This window comes from Octopus bimaculoides, chromosome 10, assembly GCF_046866305.1.
Source record: "Octopus bimaculoides isolate indiv1 chromosome 10, ASM4686630v1, whole genome shotgun sequence".
Taxonomy (NCBI): Eukaryota; Metazoa; Mollusca; class Cephalopoda; order Octopoda; family Octopodidae; genus Octopus; species Octopus bimaculoides.
In genome coordinates, this window is record NC_142937.1 from 46365251 (window position 1) to 46389357 (window position 24107).

A 24107-nucleotide genomic window follows, 5' to 3' on the forward strand; every position below is an offset into this window, starting at 1 on the left:
CCCGTGGAAGAGGTAGGCTCAGGAAGACCTGGGCTGAGGTGGTGAGGCAAGACCTTCGTACATTGGGCCTCACCAAGGCGATGACTACTGACCGAGACCTTTGGAAATGTGCTGTGCGTGAGAAGACCCGGCAAGCAAAGTAAGATCGTTGCCAGTGCCCCTGGACTGGTTCTTGTGCGGGTGGCACATGAGATGCACCATTTTGAGCGTGGCTGTTGCCAGTACCGCCTGACTGGCTCCTGTAGGATTTTCGAGCGAGATCGTTGCCAGTGCCCCTGGACTGGCTTGTGCGGGTGGCACATAAAAGACACCATTTCGAGCGTGGCTGTTTTCGTGCGGGTGACACGTAAAAGCACCCACTACACTCTCTGAGTGGTTGGCGTTAGGAAGAGCATCCAGCTGTAGAAACTCTGCCAAATCAGACTGGAGCCTGGTGTTGCCATCCGGTTTCACCAGTCCTCAGTCAAATCGTCCAACCCATGCTAGCATGGAAAGCGGACGTTAAACGATGATGATGATATATATAGATAGATAGATAGATAGATAGATAGATAGATGGATAGATAGATAGATAGATATAAACATATTTACATGTACATATATACTCATATATAAACATATATTTACATATATATATATATATATATATATATATATATATATATATATATATATATATATATACAAATATATATATATATATATATATATATATATATATAGTTCAAATTTACAGAAAACAAAAGATGAAGACAAGTGAGGGAACAACAAGCAGGTGTATTAGTTCAATGCTCAGGAAGAGTGGAAAAGTCTTTGATGTTTTGAGTCTGCCCTCTTCAACAGAAAGGATTGAGAGGAATAAAAAACAGAGAGAGAATGAAAAAAAAATGAGTTCGAATCCCGGACCGGGCTGTGTGTTGTGTTCTTGAGCAAGACACTTTATTTCACGTCGCTCCAGTTCACTCAGTTGTAGAAATGAGTTGCAATGTCACAGGTGTCAAGCTATATCAGCCTTTGCCTTTCCCTTGGATAACATCAGTGGTGTGGAGTGGTGTTCATAGACGACTGCTGGTCTTCCATAAACAACTTTGCCCGGACTTATGCCTTGGAGGGTAACTTTCTAGGTGCAATCCCATGGTCATTCATGACCGAAGGGGGTTTCCGCAATATATATATATATTCTTTTATCTTTTTTAGACGTTCAACCCCTAAGGCTGTGGCCATGCTGGAGCACCCACTAGTATATATCTATATACACACTCACGCATGCACACACACACAAACACATTATTAGCAAGGGAAGCACTATTAGTACTTATTTAATGTGAAAATACTAAAAGAAAATCACAGTACTGTGGTCTTCATTTCAAGAAGGCGTCTCGTATAAATGTAATATGCAAATAAAAACACAGAAAATATCCAGCAATGGTGGTGAAACTGGTAAACCATGTGATTTTTGCATATTTTTAGCTATCAAGCAGAAAACGCTTCCTCTCAAATCCTGTTTTCTGATTGAGTAAAAACAATCAAACTCTAAACCACAGTAACATTTTTCTGAAATTTTTCTGAAATAAATGAATCACAAAATTGGATTCAGCATGGATGTAAAATGATAATAAAGATGATCTTAGGAGCAGGTATCCACTATCATCACATACTTAGACAAATTTCCCCTGTACTGATATATCGAAAAACAGTGACTAATCTGTTACTGATGTTGCAAATAGCTAGCAGGCTGGGTAAAAATTCATTATTAGTGATGGGAGCTGTATTTGTATTGAAAAGCAATCCGTATATATTAACACAGATATATCAGCTCTTTTCTTTTACATTTTTAAGGTCTTTATGAATAATGCAATTTCATAAGATAGGTTAAGCAATCATCATCATCATTTAGCGTCTGCTTTCCATGTTGGCATGGGTTAGACGGTTTGACTGAAACTGGTAAGCTGGAGAGCTGCACCAAGTTCCAGTCTGATTTGACATGGTTTCTGTGGCTGGATGCCTTTCCTAATGCCAACCACTCCAAGCATGTAATGGGTGCTTTTTATGTGGTACCAGTATGGGTGCCAGTTATATGACATTGGCATGGGCCATGACTATGATTTCACTTGGCTTGTTGAGTCTTCTCAAGCACAGCATACTGCCAAAGGTCTTGATTACTTGTCATTGCCTCGGTAAATCCCAGTATTTGAAGACCATGCTTCACCACTTTGTCCTATGTCTTCCTGGGTCTACCACTTCCACAGGTTCCTTCCAAAGTTAAAGATTGGCACTTCTTTACACAACTGTTTTCGTCCATATGCATCACATGACCATACCAGTGCAGTCATCTCTCTTGCACACCAAATGATGCCACTTATGCCCAACTTTTCTCTCAAGATGCTTACACTATGTTGTGCACGCATGCTGACAAGGCACAATCAGCAAAGTATATTAGCTTAATTTCTTTCAAGCCTATACATGTCCTCAGTGGTCACAGCCTATGTTTCACTGCCATGTAGCATAGCTGTTCACACACTGGCATCATACAATCTACCTTTCAATCTGAGAGAGAGGACCTTAGTTACCAACAAAGGTAAGAGCTCTCTCAAGTTTTCTCAGTCTATTCTTATTCTATAATTTAAATTTTTTCTTGGAATGCAAATGGTAGCTAATTTTAATGTAGTGTTCTGACATAAAATGATTTCCTACTTCCGATATAGAAAGCTGGATGGTAGAATCAGTTAAGTGTAAGATGGTGGATAGCAAAAGTGTTAAAGTTTGGGACAAAATACCCTTGTTACATACCAAGCTCAAATTTCGCTGAGATTGAATTGGGAAATACAAGTATTATTTTATTGACCTTGGAGTAATTCAACTAGCTACTGACTATAACCTTCCTCTAATAAATTTGTGGCCACATGCCAACAAAATGAACCATTATTTGACATATGTGGAATGTAGTCTCAAAAAGACTGCCTGCACTCTTACTACAATGTCTTGTAATCATTATGATTTCAAATTCTGTAATCTGAAAAATTAACTTGTATTTTTAACTTAACAGATTTAAGTATTTATTGCTGTGCTGCTACTATTGTTGTTGTTGTTATTGTTGTTGTATGGATAAGGTGCCAAAGACAAGATCTGTGTTCAATACAATAAGATGATAAAATGCTTATACAGTTTCCATGCTAGCCACAGCAGCAAGTGTTACATCCCTATGGTACTTATGTCAAAGTAGAAAGCATCTCAAAGAAGGAACCTCTACATGGTTACTTAACTAGCTAGAAATACCAACCACTATTCTCACTCTATTGCACTTGTCTACACACCCACCTTTTCTGCTTCTCTATTATATTCTGTCTTTCATATTCACTTTGTATCTTGACCTCACATCTCCCTCCCTCTCCACACTCCCTCTCTTCCAGATAGGCAAACCATGTATTCACCTCTTCAGCAAGATACCTGCTCCTGTTACTCTATCATATTTTTTTACCCCTCAATACTGTACCCCACTCACTAAAGTGTGTGTGTGTGTGGGGAAGAGGTCTTCTCTTGATGGGATACTTGATGAACTCACCTGTGCTGGTGTCATGAAAAAGTACCCAGTACACTCTGTGAGTTGGCTGGAGTTAGGAAGGGCATCCAACTGTAGAAACCATGCCAAAGCAGATATTGGAACTCAATACAGCCCTCTGGCTTATTAGTTCATGTTAAACTGTCCAACCCACACCAGAACAGAAAAAGGGACATTAAATGATGATGATGATGATGATGATAATGATGATGATGATATAGATGATGATGATGATGATAATGATGATGATGATATAGATGATGATGATAATGATGATGATGATATAGATGATGATGATGATAATGATGATGATGATGATGATGATAACATACTGATTTTTAATCCATTCATTTTCATTGCTGCTTAGTGTCTAAGAATTTTAGCGATTGCTTCAGATAATTTCTGTTGTTTAATTCAGGCCACAGAACATCAAAAATAGTTTGTGTACTGTGAAGATATGAAAGTCTTGACATTTCAGGCCAAGACCTTTTCCTCCTCGTGGCACTGAAACTCAATTTATTTTACCAACATCTATTTTTTATGTTGACCCAGATTGTCTCTAGTTTCCTGGGATTGTAACTACGTCTTCTTTGATGTGTCAAAGAAATATGATTGAATAACTGATAATTAGTGTGCTGTTTGAATTTGTTAGTCAAGCTAGAAAATCAGAGATAAACAGGATAGGTCATTCCAATATATTACAACATAAATAGGCAAAAACAAAACAAAATGAAACACACACGCACACACACATACACACATACATGAACAAACAAAAAATAAACTATGCCTTATAACAATATCTGCTATCTGAAGATATTACTACATAGAGAGTAAAAGAATTAATAATTCTTTAATATGAAGGCGGATAGAGATAGCAACAATAACACATATATCATTTATATAATTTTGAATGACGCATCGTTACGTCAAAATTGAACAAGTTATATACAGCAATTGTTGACATACTCATAACTAAATATATTTTATAAGAGACAGAGAGTAAGCAGTATACTACGAATATAAGAATTTAATTTATCAAATGGGATGCCCTAAACATGCCAACCAACATTGAATTACATATCCCATTTTGATTATTTAATGATGAAGACAAAGATAGATATCTGCAAATGTTATTTTTCTGAGGTAGACAGCAGCAGCAGCAACTCCAGCAAATCTTATTGACATGGGCGTTGACATTTAATCATTGTTCTGGTTAGATGGCCAGGTATTTTACAATATTAATAAAATACAAGATTTTTATCAGATTTGATAAAAGCGTTTTTTTTTTAGTCATTGGACTGTGGCCATGCTGGGGCACAGCCTTGAAGGGTTTAGTCAAACAAAGTGACCCAAGTACTTATTTTGAAAATTTGGTACTTATCCTATCAGCCATTTTTGCTGAACCACTGTTACAGGGACATAAACAAACTAACACCAGTTGCCAAGTGGTGGGGAACAAACATATGCACACACACACACACACACACACACACACACACACACACACACACACACATATATATAAAACAAATAATAAATGAGTATATGCATATATATATATATATATACATACACGATGGGCTTCCATCAGTTTCTTAAAAACTAAATTCACTCACAAGACATTAGTTGCACCGGGGCTACAGTAGAAGACTCTTGCCATGCAGTGGGACTGAACCTGAAACCCTGTGGTTGCATAGCAAGCTTCTTAACCACACAACCATGCCTGCACCTAGACACTTTTTACAGAGCGCTATCAGAAAAAATATGTTGATTTTTCTAGAGACTGTAGTTATTGTAATCAAATGTGGAGAAGATCATTGTGAAGTAGGTTTTCATTGACAAGTTCATCAAGAGTAAAGCTAAGTCTATTATCTATCCCACATGCTGAGACCTACTTCTCTATCTTCTGCTATTTTTAATGTCATGTTATGAGTAAGATAATAGGAGATTGTTATTTAATACATATAGTACTCAGGTGTCCTGTTTACAAGACTAAACACATTTTGCATATGGAAGCAAGAAAAGTTTAACTAGGTTAAATTCTTTTTTCTTGTTTCAGTCTTGCTGGGGCATTGCCTTGAAGAACTTTTTTTTAGTCAAGTGAATCAACCTGAATACTCTTTCTTATTTAAGCCTGGTATTTATTCTATCAATCTCTTTTGCTGGACCACTAAGTTATGGGAATGTAAGTAAGCACACCAACACCAGTTGTCAAGTGGTGGCAGAAGACAAACACAGTCACACATATATATGTACACATACAATGGGTTTCTTTCAGTTTCCACCTAGTAAATCCACTCACAAGGCTTTGGTCAGTCCAAGGCTATAGAAGACACTTGCTGGAGATACCATGCAGTGGGACTGAACTTGGAACTAGGTGGTTGGGAAGCAAGCTTCTTACCACACAGCCACACCTGTGCCTGGTTACATATCAGTCAGATAATAGGATTTCTCATGAAATATGTTTTTTTTTCTAATTGTAAAAGAGAGAAAGTAACACAGGGAAAAGCCTAAAAAGTAGGGAGTCAAATGTGGTATTTTAGGAGCTAGAATTGCTTATGCAATAATTTGGTTTCATCTACCTATCTACAACATACATGACCTTGCATATATTAGAAATTATTATCATTATTCAGATACTTCCCTGGCCTCATAAACTTTTTAAATTTCATTTGGAAAGGTAAGTGAGGGTTCAGCGGGGTTTACTGTACTCCAGTAAATTTATTAAAAGGTGTGTGAATGTGGCAAGGATGCATCAGGTGACGGATCCTACTCTAAGCAGGCATCTATAGGCTGAGGTGTAAGGAGGAGAAAGAGGAACACTTACCATGGCATTCCTAGTGAGTAGGGTGACTTGGGATCTGTAGGACTCCTTGATACTTCTAGGTAGTGTTTTCCCCTTTTACAGGGTATTATGTTTCAGATATTTTTGAAAATTGTTCTTGTTTTATTGTTTACATGTTTCTATGTAAATTCCCACCGTCCTTTGTTTTAGTATTGTTCTAAATGTTTTCACAACCATTGTAACCAAGACAGAAAGATTATTATTATTATTATTATTATTGAGTGAGAGAGCAATGCATGCCATCAAAGTGACACCCATATCACCATCACAACTACCCATCTGATAAGTACACCAGGTACATGCATCATAACCATATGTGTGCAACATGGTGACTTATATCAAGATAAACAGTGGGGCCCAGTTAGAATTTTCTTCAGGTTGAGTGGCCCATCCTGCTCAAAGGTCCCTGAATGAGGGCTGTTTAAGGATGATGAACAAAACATCCATGTTTCCAGAGGTAAATCATTCAAACTCCAAAGAATTCATCTTAACACACAGCTATGATGTTCCCCCACTACCCTGCTCATGATCAGTGATGCACGTATTGTCAGCCACTGAAGGACATGCTCAACTGGTTACGGACAAGCAACTGACAAGCAAATCTGTGGTATTGAGCAGAATGTTTGTTGTAGTCCATCTTGACCTAGTGGTTGGGGTGTTGCACATGCAATCACAAAGTTGTGGTTTCAATTCCTAGTCTGGGTAGTGCATTGTGTTCTTGAGCAAAAGACTTCATCTTGCATTGCTCGGCGATCCCTTTGACACCTGATGCATGGTACATCATGCATCAGTTTAGGCAACATCAATTTGATGGAGGGAGGGAGTTAATGTGCATACATTTGATCACTGTAAACAAATCATTTGTGCAGGTCATTCAGCAAAAGCTGAACACTCATATGTTGCCTTCGATAGAAGAGTCCATTATTATTATTAAGGTGGCAAGCTGGAAGAATCACTACTACACTGGATAAAATGCTCAGCAGCATTTCTTCTTGTTTTATGTTCTGAGTTCAAATGCCACCAAAGTTGACTTTGCCTTTCATCCTTTTGGGGTCGAGAAAATAAGCAATGGGGTCAATATAATCAACATATTCCCTCCTTCAAAATTTTAGGCCTTGTGCCAATAGTAGAAAGGGTCATCATTATTATTATTTAGTTAGTGAGTCAACACAAATGCTAGAGCATTAGAAAAAAAATCATCTTTTGAGATTTCTTTCTGCTCTTTACATTCTGAGTTCAATTCCTGCCAAGGTCAACGTTACTTTTTATCCTTTTGAAAGGCTGATAGAATAAAGTACCAGTCAAATACTGGGGTCAATGGAATTCGCTAAACACTTCCCTGTAACACTGCTGGCCTTGTGTAACCTATGTAGAAATATTACCTTGCATGAAAACAAGTGAGTGTTGGTGGCAGGAAGGGCATCCAACCATAAATATTCGGCCTCAATAAATTCTGTCTGACCCATGCAAGCATGGAAAAGTGGATGTTAAAATGATAATGATGATGATGATATATAAATATATAAACACGACGCATGCGTACGAACAACCATGCTACATGGCAGTGAAACATGGGCTGTAACTGCTGAGGACATACGTAAGCTCGCAAGGAATGAAGCCAGTATGCTCCGTTGGATGTGTAATGTCAATGTGAATACCCGTCAGAGTGTAAGTATCTTGAGAGAAAAGCTGAACATTAGAAGCATCAGTTGTGGCGTGCAAGAGAGACGATTGCGCTGGTATGGACATGTGGTGAGAATGGAGGAGGATAGCTGCGTGAAAAAGTGCCACACCCTAACAGTTGAGGGAACCCGTGGAAGAGGTAGGCCCAGGAAGACCTGGGCTGAGGTGGTGAGGCAAGACCTTCGTACATTGGGCCTCACCGAGGCGATGACTACGGACCGAGACCTTTGGAAATGGGCTGTGCGTGAGAAGACCCGGCAAGCCAAGTAAGATCGTTGCCAGTGCCCCTGGACTGGTTCTTGTGCGGGTGGCACATGAGATGCACCATTTTGAGCGTGGCCGTTGCCAGTACCGCCTGACTGGCTCCTGTAGGATTTTCGAGCGAGATCGTTGCCAGTGCCCCTGGACTGGCTTGTGCGGGTGGCACATAAAAGACACCATTTCGAGCGTGGCCGTTTTCGTGCGGGTGACACGTAAAAGCACCCACTACACTCTCTGAGTGGTTGGCGTTAGGAAGGGCATCCAGCTGTAGAAACTCTGCCAAATCAGACTGGAGCCTGGTGTTGCCATCCGGTTTCACCAGTCCTCAGTCAAATCGTCCAACCCATGCTAGCATGGAAAGCGGACGTTAAACGATGATGATGATGATGATGATACACACTCACACATGTAAGTAACTATATATTTCTTGTTATCACTCTACTTCTCTCTGTGTATATATCTGTACATGTGTATATGTACACACACACACACACACACATATACACACACACGTGCGTGAAAATGTGAGCATGAATACATGTACCTGTACTCTAACATTTCAGCATTCAGATTACTCAGTCAAATGTAATGCTTATTCATTCATAGTATTTTGAATAAATCTTACATTATCTTGTAGCTTCAAGATTTCAATAGTATGACTATTTTTTAGAATGACATTGTTGGGTAAGTGTGAGAGGCTAGGAGATGTGCCTGATTTGAACATAAAACAGGTAGAATATTTGGTTCTGAAACAGTAGGTTTAAATGCTAGGGATCTAAATGTATTTTCACACAAATGTGTACTTTTAATATAATTTTAAGAATAAATCTGACACAGCAGGTAACAAATCTGATGCTTAGAATTAAAAGTGCAGCTAACTTAAAGTTTTTTCTTGATAAACTTGGGTAGATGGATCCAAGTAATGAAATCAAAGCTACAACCTCATGACTGTACAGCAAACTTCAGAAGTTACTCAAGGTTTTCAAGTTTCATATAACACTTTTCAAACTTAAGGCTCTTGAGTAACCCCTGGGGTATTTTCAAATTCAATAATAATAATAAGAAGAATATAAATGTACATATAAATATACTAAGTTCTCTTTTCCCCTCATGATTCGTTGTAAATCCTCATTATCTAACTTTCCATACATGCACACACACACATATCCATCCATGTGTGTGTGCGTGTGCAAGCATGCATGTGCATGTGTGTATAAATATATATATGTATATCTATCTATCTATCTATCTATCTATCTATCTATCTATCTATCTATCTATCTATATATATATATATATATATATACATATACACATACATACATATATATATCATATATCTGTGTGTGCACATGTATGTAGGTATATATATGTGTGTGCATGTATGTGTATGCATAACTATATATTTCAGAGACAGACAGAGAGCGGAGAAGAGAGAAAAATTCATTAGTCTAGCTTGATATGAGTGTCTTATAACACCATACCTTACATTTCATCCCCACCTTCTTGCTCTGTCCAAAATTTCCAGATGACTGATTCACAGTTATCTTTATTGTTGAACATTGTTCTTAATGGTTGAGCAATGAACATCAACCCTTAGCAAATCAACCTATTTTAGGTGTTTCTTCACAAAAAAGACAAATTCAATTAGTCCTATTTTTATGCAGCTTTTTTACACCTCAACACACAAAAAATATAGAGCAACTTTTCTGACTGCTTCCTTTTTCTATTTGTTTTTTTAAAAAATTTGTTTACATTATTTTTGTTACAAAATTATCTCAAGAATGTAAATATAATTAATTTAGTAGGTATAAGGCAGGATTATATATGGTGGTTGCCAACTCAACATCAAACATAACTACTTTAGTTTGAGAGTAATTTCTATCATGGCCCTCAGATTACTGACTACCTGGCTCAAGTTTTGTTTTAAATGTCTTTATGACAAATGTAGTATTCAAGAAGATCTGCCAGCCACAACAGAATTGAGATCCTAAAACCAAAGTGACACATAAAAAGCATTGGTGTGGGTGCCAAAAACAGTCTATGGAACCTGGTGCAGCCCCTGGCCTTGCCAGTACCTGTCAAGCTGTCCAACCCATGCCCGCATGGAAAACAGATGTTAAATGTTGATGATTATGATGATAATGATGATGACGAAAATGACGATGACAATGATGATGTACATAACTTTGTTAAGAATCACATTAACAGCAGCTCTACTCTTGTGCATTTATCCAAAACGGATTTTCAGGCCAATACTAGATGAACCTTTAGACAGAAAGTTCTGTAGTTATGAAGTAAAATCACACATATTTCCTTTATATTATGAATTGGAAATTGGCTCATTCTGTTTATTCCTAATATTGTAGCCCCAAATAATTCCATAATACATATAAATATTTGTTGAGCAAATTAGAGAAAAATGCCTCACTAAGATAAAATGTTATGTCTGTGGTGCCACTGAAGTCTATGTAAATAAGTATCCCATGTTAGTCTGCTAATATGTACCCTTTCATGGATGACAAGTCCAGATTTAGAAAATGCAGTGTAACCAGAGATTGCACAGGAGAGATTATTTCAGAACCTTCTACCATGCAGGACTTCAATATCCAGTAGTTTTTAGGCATTATGTTTCACAATTTGATGGGCAATTCAAATTTTATCAAACTGCAAGTTATTATTCCAAATTATAGACTATTCGCTACTGTTCAATGTAACAGTACTCAAGGACTTAAGGTACTTTTGTGATGTCATGAAATCTCATTTTTGGTTTGTGTTGGGTATGCTTACTGTGAACTATTTCTCTATAAAGTAATCACTCTAGAAGCCTGAAGTCATGGAGGTAGACGGCATATGATACTTGATAGGTTAATTCTAAGTTGAGCACTTTAAAGTGGCTGTCCTCAAAAGATAATTTCATCCAGCTGGTTGTGAAAGGTGTCTGCTTTCTGTGAAGTACATATGATGTGTCATGTTACCGAGTATGTTTACACCTCCCCCAGCATCACCACATGCACATATTGTAATGTAGATAACAGTTTTAGATGCAGTGTGTCTGAAAGCAAAATGACCACAAACACGAACGTTTTTATTTATATATCAGGGCTGACTTGGTGCTAAACAAAACAACAACAACAAACTAACTCAGGAACCTTTATGTAAGAAACATTAGCCAAATCTTCCTCTCCCCAAATCACATACTGCCACCTTAAGAACAGATAGACACATTGAATAATGTAATACTAGTCATAATGTCTGAAAAAGGTATGATGGTCACGGCTAGAACATTTTCAATTATAGATCTTTTGGTCATAGCTGGCCTAGGGTTAAACAACAACAATAAGCATGCTTCTGTATGGTTGCTCAAAATACTTACATTTTCTTTTCACCTTCATGGTTCACGGTAGTTGCCAAGCCAAAATCTCCAATCTTTACTTGCATGTCTTTGTTTAAAAACATGTTACCAAGTTTTAAATCTCTATGGATGATTTTGTTCTTGTGAATGTACTTCACACCTTCGATCAGTTGCCTGACGTAGTAACGTACCTCTTGTTCTTGCAAACATTTACGATTCTTCAGAACATGGACCAAACTCTATAATCACAAAAAAAAAAGCAAAAAGAAAATAATAAAGATTTAAAAGGAAGTCGTTCAAATAAAAACATTACAAAAAAAACTAGAGCACTCAGAGAGGGCAAACCTCTGCCAAGGCAACGCCAACGTCCTCTCAACAATTAGCTGGAGACAATTTTTAAAATGAGAATATCTGAAATAAACTCGACAGCTCTCACAAATAAAAATACTAAAAATGAACTCAACCGCTCTCAAAAATTAAGTAAAAAAAAACAGAAAAATAATCCAGAATTCTTGTCCGGTACTAGATCGATCTCAAAATCTAATCAGTTCGTGCCAGTCATGGGGCCAAACATTCTTGAAAGTTTCATCCAAATCCATCCAGCAGTTTTTGATAAATCTTGTCCATGGACAAACAAACGTGACCGAAAACAATACCTCTGCTTTCGCTAAGGCAGAGGTAAAAAGTCAACAACCACAACAACCAAAACAACAACAGCAGCTGCCACCACCACCACCACCACAACCACTGCTGCTACTGTCACTAACACTACCATTGCCAGTGTCAACATTTTGATCACCACCACCATGATCCCTATCACCACCTGATAGATCTATTTGATAAGAACTGACAGGGGCTGAATAATAACTTCATACACTGATACAATGCAATAAATTTTGAGAGAAGAGGATTAATTGTTTTATTTGAGTCCAGTACATGACTGGTACTTTATTTTTCTCAATTCTGAAAAGACGAAAGGGAAAGATGAGCTCAGCAAAATTTGAGCTTGGAACATAAAAGGGCCAAAACAAGATACCACAAACTATTTGGCACTTTTCTTTATTGAGCTGAAAAATATAAATAGCAAAGTGAACTACAGCAGGATTTGAACTCAGAGTGCCAAGAGCCAGACAAAAATATATTCTAATTGCTCTAAAACTGTTTATACTTATAAAAGGATTAGTAGTAGGTTCAGTATAATGGTGCCCCCATATTACCAACAATTGAATGTATGTATGTTACTGGTAAGATATTCGTCAGTCAGATATTGACTATGTGTCTACACTTGCATACAAGATGACCTAGTATGTAGTGTAAACATTCAAACATTGTCACTATCTTTTTAAATTCTGCTGCATTTTACATGGACTTTTTGATCCTCCAAAGGTGCCTTGGTGTATACTTACTGTATTTGGATGTAAATTTTGGACTGAAAAAATTTGACTTGTATTAAAGAAAATATGGTAGGCTGAAGCCTGGGCAAAGTGTTTTGTGAAAGCCTAGCAGTTGCCCATGCATGCAAATCTCCTTCACCATGTCACAGACATTGTGTAAAAGAAGTGTTAGAACTGATACAGTTTGACACCAGTGTTGGTGTAAGCCTTGTTATCAGAATACAAAGAAATGGAACAGAGATTGCAAGACATCTCTTCCAATGCTGTAATAATTTTGCTAATCCATAGATCTGGATCGGTGCTTTTTTTAAGAGTCCAAAAAGCTGTAAGGTAAAGTTGACCTTGATGGAATTTGAACTCAAAACACAAAATCAGAACAAATACCATCTTTTATATTTTGCTTTTATTTATTTCAGTCGTTGGACTGAAGCCATGTCGAGGCACCTCCTTGAAAGGTTTTTTTCTTTTCTTTATTTTTTTTGTTAAACAAATTGACCCCAGTGCTTATTCTACTAGTCTCTTATGCTGAACAACTAAATTATGGGGATACAAACAAACCAGCACCAGCTGTCAAACAGCAGTTCAGGACAAACACAAACACACACACTTTTGTGTGTGTGTGTGTGTGTGTGTGTGTGTGTGTGTGTGTATAAATATATATATATCCCCCTCTCACTCTCTGGGAGAGAGGCACAAGCACATACACACACACACACACACACACACACACACACATATATATATATATATATATATATATATATATATATATATATATATATATAAGGTGGTGCTCCAGCATGGCTGACTGCAGTCAAATGACTGAAACACGTAAAAGAATATATATATATATATATATATATATATATATATATATATATATATATATATATATATATATAATACAAAGAATATATATACATGTATACACACATATATGTACATACTTACATCTACATGTGTATATATATGCATATCAGGGTACAGGACGTTAGAACAATAAACTACAGACAACGGAACGAACACATAGGAAAACGGAAAGCCACTTGGAATATCCCTTCATCAGCTGTCTCTATTCTATCTAGACGTTTCGAAGATAAGACAGAACGTACTCTAGAATAGTCTCTTCCTGAGTAGTGGATCAACCCACTACACAGAGGATTCCAAGGTGGCAAACACAAACCAAGACAGGAAAAAATGGACAGTGAAAACAACATTCAAAAGCCGTACGGCCAAACGCAAATCTGAGGTAGAACGCTAGTAGTTCGTCTTGCCTTCACAGCGGCTGGAGTGAAAAGAAAGTTGACCACAGGTCACACGAGAGCAGAGAGGATGGTGGAGGGAGGAAGTGGAACAAGGAGGAAGGGACAGAAGGGTATATATATATATATATATATATATATATATATATATATATATATATATATATATATATATATATATATATATAATATTATATTATATTATATATATAACCTTTTCCAGTTTCCATCTACCAAATCCACTCATAAGGTTTTGATTAGCCGAGGGCTAGAAGACACTTACCCAAGGTGCCACACAGAAGGACTGAATTCAGAACCATGTGGATGGGAAGCAAACTTTCTTAACATACAGCCAATGACTGCCAATTTGATGTTTTTATCATAATATTTAAGTACCAGTAATTATGCTACTGGTAAGAACCTGTAATAAAGTCGTATGCAGTAGTAATATGCTGATACTCTTCTGTAAAGTATTGGCAGCAGGCTTGGACAGAAGATATCAATTTTGAATGAATGGTCTAATTTCTATTGGATTTCTCTGTTAGAATGGTCTAATTTCTATTGGATTTCTTTGATTCAACATTATTATTGATCTTGGAGCATGCAAAAGTTAGGATAAAGTTGTCAGTTCCATCGGAATAAAGAATGGACAAGCAAAATAATAATAATAATAATAATAATAAATTGTGGATGATAAATGAAACCATCTCATTATAGAAGTCATGCGATATAAGCAGTTATACATTACTGACATTATAAGGTGAGCTTGCATAGAAGAGATCTAAGACCTTAAGAAAATAAATAAACAGAAGCTGTCTTTTGAATAGAAGAGCTATAGAATGGTTAGTTGTATAAAAAAAAAATGGTCTTTGATTGGCTGAGATGAACGATTGTAATTTGAAGAACTTGCAGGAGTTGACAGATGCCAATTAGATATGCTTTTGGAAGATGATTTATTAAGCAGGTAGATCAATAACTAACAGATGGCTTGAATGTGTGGGCCTACTTTACACTGGTGCCTATAGACAGGGGAGCACTGAGGAGAGAGGCACACTTACTATGGTACTCCTGGTGAGTTGGGCGGCTCGAGATCTGTGGGTTTCCTAGTATGTCCAGGGAGGGATTTTGTTAATCAAGATTTTTTTTTTGCAAATAATTATTGTTTTATTGTTTACATGTTTCTATATAAATCCTTACTACCCTTTGTTTTTGCATTGTCCTTAGTGTTTTCACAACTCTTGCGACCAATAAAGAAAGAACTATTACCACCACCACCACCACCACCAATAATAATAATAATAATTAATTCTGTTTTATTGGCCACAAGGGCTAATATAAATCAAAAACATGTAAGGACAAAGACAGGACGAAGGTTACAAAAGGGTTTTGTCCGAAAGGGAGAAAAACGTTCGTGTAAACAGTAGAAAAACAGAGAAAGATATAACAAATAAAACTCCCAATAGGGGGAGGCGCTTCGAAAGGTTACACGTGGAAAAATCCATAAAAGCCACGGGAGCCTGGTCAGAAAAAATAAGAAAGGGGTATAGAGCCCTTTCTCCTTTTACATTACCTTTTTTCTACAGGTGTATTCTCAGAATTGGTCCGTTTATACTGGCCATTCTTCCAACAGTCACCCATCTTTCAACAAATTTGCTATAAGACAGCACTTCCCTCTCTACTCTCATCTTCCTTTTCAAGTGGAACTTGAAAAAGTTGATGAGGCCTTGGCCAAAGAGGAAAGTGTCTGACTTTAGCCCTTTCAAATGGGTCCACCATACAACCTCTTTCGCTACAGTCACTAGGCATAGAAAAATTGCCTTGCCCTCCCAGTTAAAGGAGGTTGGCGGGTCAATCTTCACGATGGATTCAGCTGATAGCCGGATCCGTCCTACACGTGACAGTAGCTGTTCGACATAAACCCATAGGTCAGCAATACCCGGGCACTGGACGAGTGCGTTCAGAACGGTTTCGTCGTCCTGAGCGCACCTTGGGCATGCGCGGCTGACGGCACTGAGTTACCAGTCCTTTATATAAACTAAAAAATGAATTAGACTGACATTTATTTTATTTTGAACCTGTTGAAGGCACGCGAGATGTCGAAATATTGTTCAAAGCACCAATAAATAAGTTACTTTCGAGTTGCGCTTTTTGTCATTAAGTTGGCCTTGGTGATGGATTACGTCAGCTATGTTTACCTTAGTGATGAATTGTGGCAATCATATACAAAAGTAAAGAACTCACCTCTCTATCTATTACATTTCTGCTGAGTTACCAGTCCTTTATATAAACTAATAATAATAATAATAATAATAATAATAATAATAATCCTTTCTACTATAGGCACAAGGCCTGAAATTTAGGGGAAGGGGATAGTCGATTACTTCGACCCCAGTACACAACTGGTACTTATTTTATTGACCCTGATAGGATCAAAGGCCAAGTTGACCTTGGCAGAATTTGAACTCAGAATGTGAAGATGGATGAGATACCATAGCCCAATTTCTAACATGGGTAGATGGCCAGAAATTTTGACTGGAATGAGAGAATGGAAGTTAGAATCTAATTAACACTAGATCATAACTGGAAGGATGCAATACATGCTACTTACACAAGTTTCAGCCATAATTGGCCCAAGCTATGACTAACTTAATAGCATTACCGGGAGAAAACATTTGATCATATTTCATGTTACAGTCATACTTTGGGCACCAGAGCTTGTTTCAGTAAAGATTTAACAAACTACCTACACCTATAAACCAGATATAGATGGTTTATCTGAAATTTGTTAGAGGTATTTGTCTAAGAACTGCTTGAATGTTATGAAGTCCTTTTCTTCCCTTGTGTGTCTTGGCATGAAGTTAAAGAGATCAGGACCAGTTGAAGTGAAATAGTCTGTCTTAATGTTGTGATGTGGTGCAAGCATGATTTTTGTAGAGGATAAATGATAGTAAACATCAACATATGTATTGCAGCACGAGTACATGAATAGGAGTATGTTACTCATCCTGACACGTTCAGTTCTAAAAATCAAGCAAATGATTCTATGACTCTTCCCTTGCCTCATACAGAAGATATTGTCCCACACATTGGCCAAAGATGCCTCTATTTGTTCTTTTGCGGGCAAACAGAAACTTGCTCATCGTTATCATAATCATCAATATTTAACGTCTATTTTCCATGCTGGCATGGGTTGGATGGCTTGACAGAAACTGGCAAGGTTAGGGGCCTGCACCAGGTTCCGCAGTATATTTTAGCTTGGATTCTATAGCTGGATGCCCTTCCTAGCACCAACCACTTTACAGAGTGTACAGGGTGCTTTTTACATGGCACCATCACCAGTGCTTTTTACATGGTACTAGCACCAGTGCTTTTTTATATGGTACCAGAACCCACATCGATGCTTTTTATGTGTCACCTTGGTTTTAGAATCTCAATTCCTTGTTGGCAATTCATCGATTAATAATTCATAGATATACCAAATCGACTGTAGCAAGACTTGAATTCACAATGTAAACTGATGCAACTAAATAATGCAAAGCATTTTTGTTTGTCATTTTAAGAATTCTAACAATGCACATCCTCAATTAATGTGGGAGTTATTTGCTATGTCTGATTTCATAAAAGGAAATTATAATTAAGCTAGGGATAAAAACAAAAGCAACAACAAAACAATTAGATAAAACAATAAAATAGCTGTGACACTTCCCCCACATTTTCCCATAGACCTTATAAGAAAAACTTTTACCTAATTCACTGAACTGAGAAAAATCAAAATATGAGTGGGAAATGGTTACAAAAATATATAAAGTAAATACTTATTACTAAAAATCTTCATTGTAAAAATACAAAACACTGATAAAGCTTTGAAAGTATTTCTAAAAATAAAATATTATGAGCTAAGCTTCTTATATATAGAACAATAAACTCACAAAGCTCATAGTTCGACAAATCTTTTTTATACTTTCAATACAATCATGATATTTTTGCCTTTTTAAAAATGGCTCTTGCTCATCAGTGAATTTCCCACACACAATGTGTAGAATAAGGTTATTAAATGTGGGAAGGTAGGAGATGGCAGAATTGGTGGAGTGCTAGGCCAAATGACGGGTACAGAGTTCAAATCCCATGGAAAGTGGGGGCTGACTTTGTCTCTCAGCCTTTGGAAGGGGAAGTCTCTAAAAGAGTATAGTAATAGTAGTTGATTTACCACAGATCAGTCCTGGTTGAGCAGACTTACAACCAAAGGTATTCAGCTGTGACCCTCTTGTCACTTTACATATACATGCGTGCGTGCATGTGTGTCTTTCTTTATTTTATAATAGGGAGTGATTTGAAGATTTGGTTGCTATTTCTAGCAAACTGAGTGACCTTGTAGAATAGTCATGGACAAACTGCAGAACATGGAACTTTCTAAATGATATACCTAATGAAAAATTACTTTGAATTCATTTCGTAGTGCAGCCCATCTGACGATGAGTCATATCTCATTTGACTCACTTCTCATAAAGGGTTGCCTATAGTTGTTATAGAAATGCCTTAGTTGTTGTTGTTGCTGCTGTTTAGCCTCAGAAAGCCCTGACTGAACAATGATCAAAGCTGTTCCTCCATGACAATTCTGTAAGGAACCCAAAAACACATTTTCCAGCATATTTTTTTAAGATGGCATGATGTGCTCAAAGAGATATTTGGGTGCTATTTCTAGCAAGCTGAGCAGCCTCATAGTTGCATTTCTATTAACTTCATATAGGTATCAGTCAAGTGCTTTTATCCGTCTTAAAAGGATAGAAGACAAAGTTGACCTCCTCAATAGGACTTGAACTCAGATCATCACAGTGAGTCAAAATGAGACACTGATTAACACTAACAACTTGGCCAATTCATCAACTTGTAATAAAGTTGGAAATAATCAGACTACCATTTTATTAGTTAAATATGTAGTTCAGTATTGTGTGTGTGTGTGTGTGTGTGTGTGTGTGTGTGTGTGTATATATATATATATATATATATATATATATATATATATATATATATATATATATATATATATATATATATATATACATATATATACATATATATATAAAATTTCAATTTGAAATTATAATTTACTCTCTGATCGAATACTGCAGTTTTCTGCGGTACTGCTCGTAACATACAATGGGTACAGGGGATAAATATGTATTCACATTTGGCTGTGTAAATTTTGGAAGTGTTGGTTGGATATCTGTTGCACGATATCACTCGATCGTGTGCATATTTAATCCTAGCACTTTCAAATTTTATATTGGAAATGCTACACTGATGATGAGAAGTAAGTAATTAAACACTTTAATCTCGAAACGCATATGTGGTTAATCAGAGTCATGTTGATTCATTATTTTTCTCTTTGCCTACGTAAAAAAGTGTGTTACTGTCTGGGAGATTCTTATGGTAGTAGAAAAGGAATTTTTAACTCCTATTTCTAAATTCGGTATGTGGTGAAGCAATTAGCTGACCCCTAATTATAATTATGTTTATAATTATAGAATATTTGTATATATATATATATATATATATATATATATATATATATATATATAAGTTATCAAATTAATCTAAATACATGTATTAAACAAGCACAAGGTAATATGGCTTGAATGTCTTTGACTATGAATCCACTTGCTCAATTATGGTTGACCTGGACTTAAACAACATGAAAAACAACAATAAAAGGTCAATTTGTTATCTTTTATTTACTTTGCTTTATTTAATTATGTTTTTCATCTTTTATCTCTTACTTGTTTTGATCATTGGACAGCAGCCATTGGACAGCTGGGGAACCACCTTGCAGAGTTTTAGTCAAACAAACTGATCCTGGTACTTACTTTTGTAAGTCTGGTATTTATTCTATTGGTGTCTTTTCTTGAACTGCTAAGTTCAGCAAATGCAAACAAACCAACACTGCTTATCAAGTAGAGAGGCAGACAAACACAGACACACACACGCCCCACCCATGCCAGGGGACATTAAATGATGATATGTACATATATTAATACAACTGTCTTCATCTTTTGTCTTTTTTTTGTAAATTCCAACTATATATATATATATATATATATATATATATATATATATATACACACACACACAATGGTCTTCCATACAATTTCTGTCAACCTAATACACTCACAAAACTTTGGTCAACCAAGGGCTATAAAAGACTCGTGCTGTCACACAATAGAACTGAACCCATAACTACATGGTTGTAAAGCAAGCTTCTTAAACACACAGCCATACTTGCTTTCTTTAACAAGTTTTTGTTTTGTTTAGCCCTTACTGCATTATGCCAGCCCACAAAAAAAATGTAACAGTCACAAAGCCATACAATACAAAGTATTTTATTTCAATTCTAAATACTGTTCATATATTATTAAACTTTTCATGAATACAATCTATTGTACAATCCTCTTTTTTATGAATTTCTTTTTCATCAATACTATTTATTTCTCGTATTATTTAACTGCAATTAACTGTAGAATAAAAATTAAACTTCATGCATTAATGGGTTAGTATATAAAAGAAAAAATGATGTGGGCAAAATCATTTAGCAATAATCATTGTATCAATTGTTCTGAGTGTAAGAACTGGGATGGGTGGGTGTTGATAAATTAACTATTCACTTGATTGTAAATATTTCAACTTTAGTTTTATGAGAAAGAAATACACAATTAGTTTGAGACATTATATTTTACTTCCTTACATTAGAATCACTATTTCATTATTAATTACTGAGTTCAAGTTTTGGCACAAGGCCAGTAATTTAGGGGAGATGTAAATCGATTACATTGACCCCCCTCCATCAGTGTTCAACTGGTACTTTTTTTATTGAGCCCCCAAAAGGATGAAAGGCAAATCAACCTCATCAAAATTTGAACTCAGAATGTAAAGATGGATGAAATACTGTGAAGCATTTTGTCAAGCATGCTAACGATTTTGTCAGCTCACCACCTTATTTCCATTACTAATTATTGGTTTCAAATTTTGGCACAGTGCTAGCAATTTCAGGAGAGGGTGATAGTCAGTTATACCAACCCCGACATTCAGCTGGTACTTATTTTATTGACCCTGAAAGGATGAAAGGCAAATCCAACCTTGGTGGAATTTAAAGTCAAAACATAAAGACAGACTAGCTGCAGAAATATATGTCTGGTGAATGGCGACCACACCTGTTCACCGTCAAGGAAGCACTGGAGATGTCGTAGCCTCAGTGCATGTTTGCTCATTATCAACCACAGCAAGCCCAGGCAACCACTCAGCGAGTGTTGACAGCAGATAGACCGCTTGACCATCGGTCAACAAGTGGAAGACTGTATGCTTCAGTGTAAAAACCATAAGAAAAGACATGTGTAGAGAATTCTAGTGTTAGCAATGGTGGCACATGGATGATAATATTTGTAAAGCTACATTCATACATTCACATACCTACACACATACCAAATAGTGGTGTGATACCAGAAGGAATACATGCATCAGCAATTTTATTAATTATTGACAATTCTAATGATAATTATGACTGTTTTTTTCTATAGCATTTTATTTTGTTTGTTTTTTGTTTGGATGGGTGAGGGCATGTGGAGGGGGATCAGCAATGGCTGCACAGCAATGCGTGGGATTTTTATATCAATGTCACAAGACTGTTCTATACCTTGCATGAATTTTTTTGGCCTTCTATCTGTCTCTTTTTTTCTTTTCATACAGGAAAAAAAAAGAAAAAAACCTAACCAAAACTGTTTAGTGTTGTCTCCAAAAGTTCTATATAGCTTAAAAATAATTTTAGCTTAGAAAAATTACATTCGTAATAAATTTCCCTATCCGTTTATCAGTTCACCCATCCATTTTCAGTGCTCGTTATACCTGGGAAGGTCAGGAGGTAAAGTCCTCAGGCACCTCCTCCAATAAAGACCTGTCAAAAACAAAGTGTCATTACACTTTCCTACTGGATTCCCAAGCATGATCAACCGAGGTGAAGGACCATCTCCTTCGCAAAAATCCTATTTCAGCAACTTGTATTTGTGACTGTACTTTTTCAGTCATTACCAAACTTTCATGGTTAGAAGTGAGGATAGGTATAAAAACTAAATTGAAGATAGCAAGTTTGGATTTTATACCATAATTTTTTTTTATTTTAGAATAAATGTGTTCAAAAATCAATGCAAGAACTATTTGGTATAAAGTAATATTGGTTTCAAATTTTGGCACAAGGCCAGCAAGTTCAAGAGAAGGTGCAAGTCGATTACATTGACCCCAGTGCTCAACTGCTACTTATTTTATTGACCCTGAGAAGATGAAAGACAAAGTTGACGTTGGCGAAATCTGAACACAGAACAAGACAGATGAAAATACCACTAAGCATTTTGTCTGGCGATTTAACGATTCTGCCTTAAGTAATATTAAAAAAAATTTGCCTTTCATCAAATGCATTGCTTCTACTAAAGTACCTTAAATTATTTGTAAATGTGGTAAAGTAAAACAATTTCAAGTTTGCACAAAGTAGCAGTCTGAATGATGGTCTGGATACTGAAGTGGAATTAACCCTTTTGTTATCATATTTCTGTTGAAATACACTGCCTTTGTTTCATTGATTTTGTAAATGATGAAGAATTTAGGAAAATACTTTGTCGTTATTATGCTGGTGTTTAGAACATAAATTAACATGGAATTTTGGTGGAAGGTCTTAATTCAGATCAATTTAATACAGGAAACTTGTATCATAGAGCCAAGGGTGATTTTTAGATGTTGTTGGCACTCTGTCTAATTAAAAAAAAAAAATTGAACACTTAAAGCAACTTAACAAATAAGTGTTTTGAAAGAAATAAACTTAATTACATACTGTATTTCCAGCATACAACTTGAATTTTTCATACCAAAATTTACAGCTCAAAAAAGGTAGATTGGCTTATATCAAGATGACATAGAAGGATTGAAAATTATGCTTGGATGTTTACACAGCATATTTACACTATATACAATGTTGGTTTGTAATGCCAGAAAATATGGCGAGCCTTTATTTTTGAGATTAAAGTAATGGTAAATATAAAACTGAAGTAAATGTAGCATGAAAGATGAAATTAAAAATAAATTAAATTAAAATTACATTGTAAAATATTGAAAAGTTTATTCCTACAAAATTTAGCAATGAAACTTTGCATCCACAGAACAGGAGTTAAAAATGCAAATCTAAAACCACAAATATGTTGTTCTTAGAAAGGGAATTGCTTCTATCAGTTCCTCCTTTATATCAGGTCATCCCATAAATTCTGTCCGATTTTACCTTTTTTAAAATTGAATGAAATTTAATAGTATTTTAGAATGTTTAATGGAATTTAAAATTATTTTTATGCATTTGTATACATTTAAACTAATTAAATATTATTTTACAGAATAATAGAATTAAAATTTCTTTCATTAAAACCCTTTCTAACATGGAAGTATCCAAAGAGCATTTGAGGCACATAATGTTTTATGAGTACAAAAAAAGAAAACTCTGCAGCCGAAGTGACTTGAAATATACAGTCAGTTTATGGGAAAGAATGCTTGAATGAAAGAACTTGCAGAAAATGGTTTGCAAAATTCAGAAGTGGAGATTTCAGTCTTGAAAATGAAGATCGAACAGGACGTCAAGTTGAGTTTGATGATAAACTCCTTGAGGCATTGCTTGAAGAAAATCCTGCATTATCAGTTAAAGAAAATCCTGCATTATCAGTTA

The 24107-nt window shown here is 36.1% G+C and overlaps 1 protein-coding gene across 1 annotated transcript in view; it reads right to left on the reverse strand.

Moving 5' to 3' along the window:
- Positions 1-24107, reverse strand: part of LOC106874129 (serine/threonine-protein kinase PLK1) — a 153919-nt gene that overhangs the window by 31865 nt on the left and 97947 nt on the right. The window contains exon 4 of the mRNA XM_014921746.3: positions 11728-11945. Within this exon, the coding sequence (XP_014777232.1) occupies positions 11728-11945 (218 nt within the window). The remainder of the gene's footprint in view (positions 1-11727; positions 11946-24107) is intronic.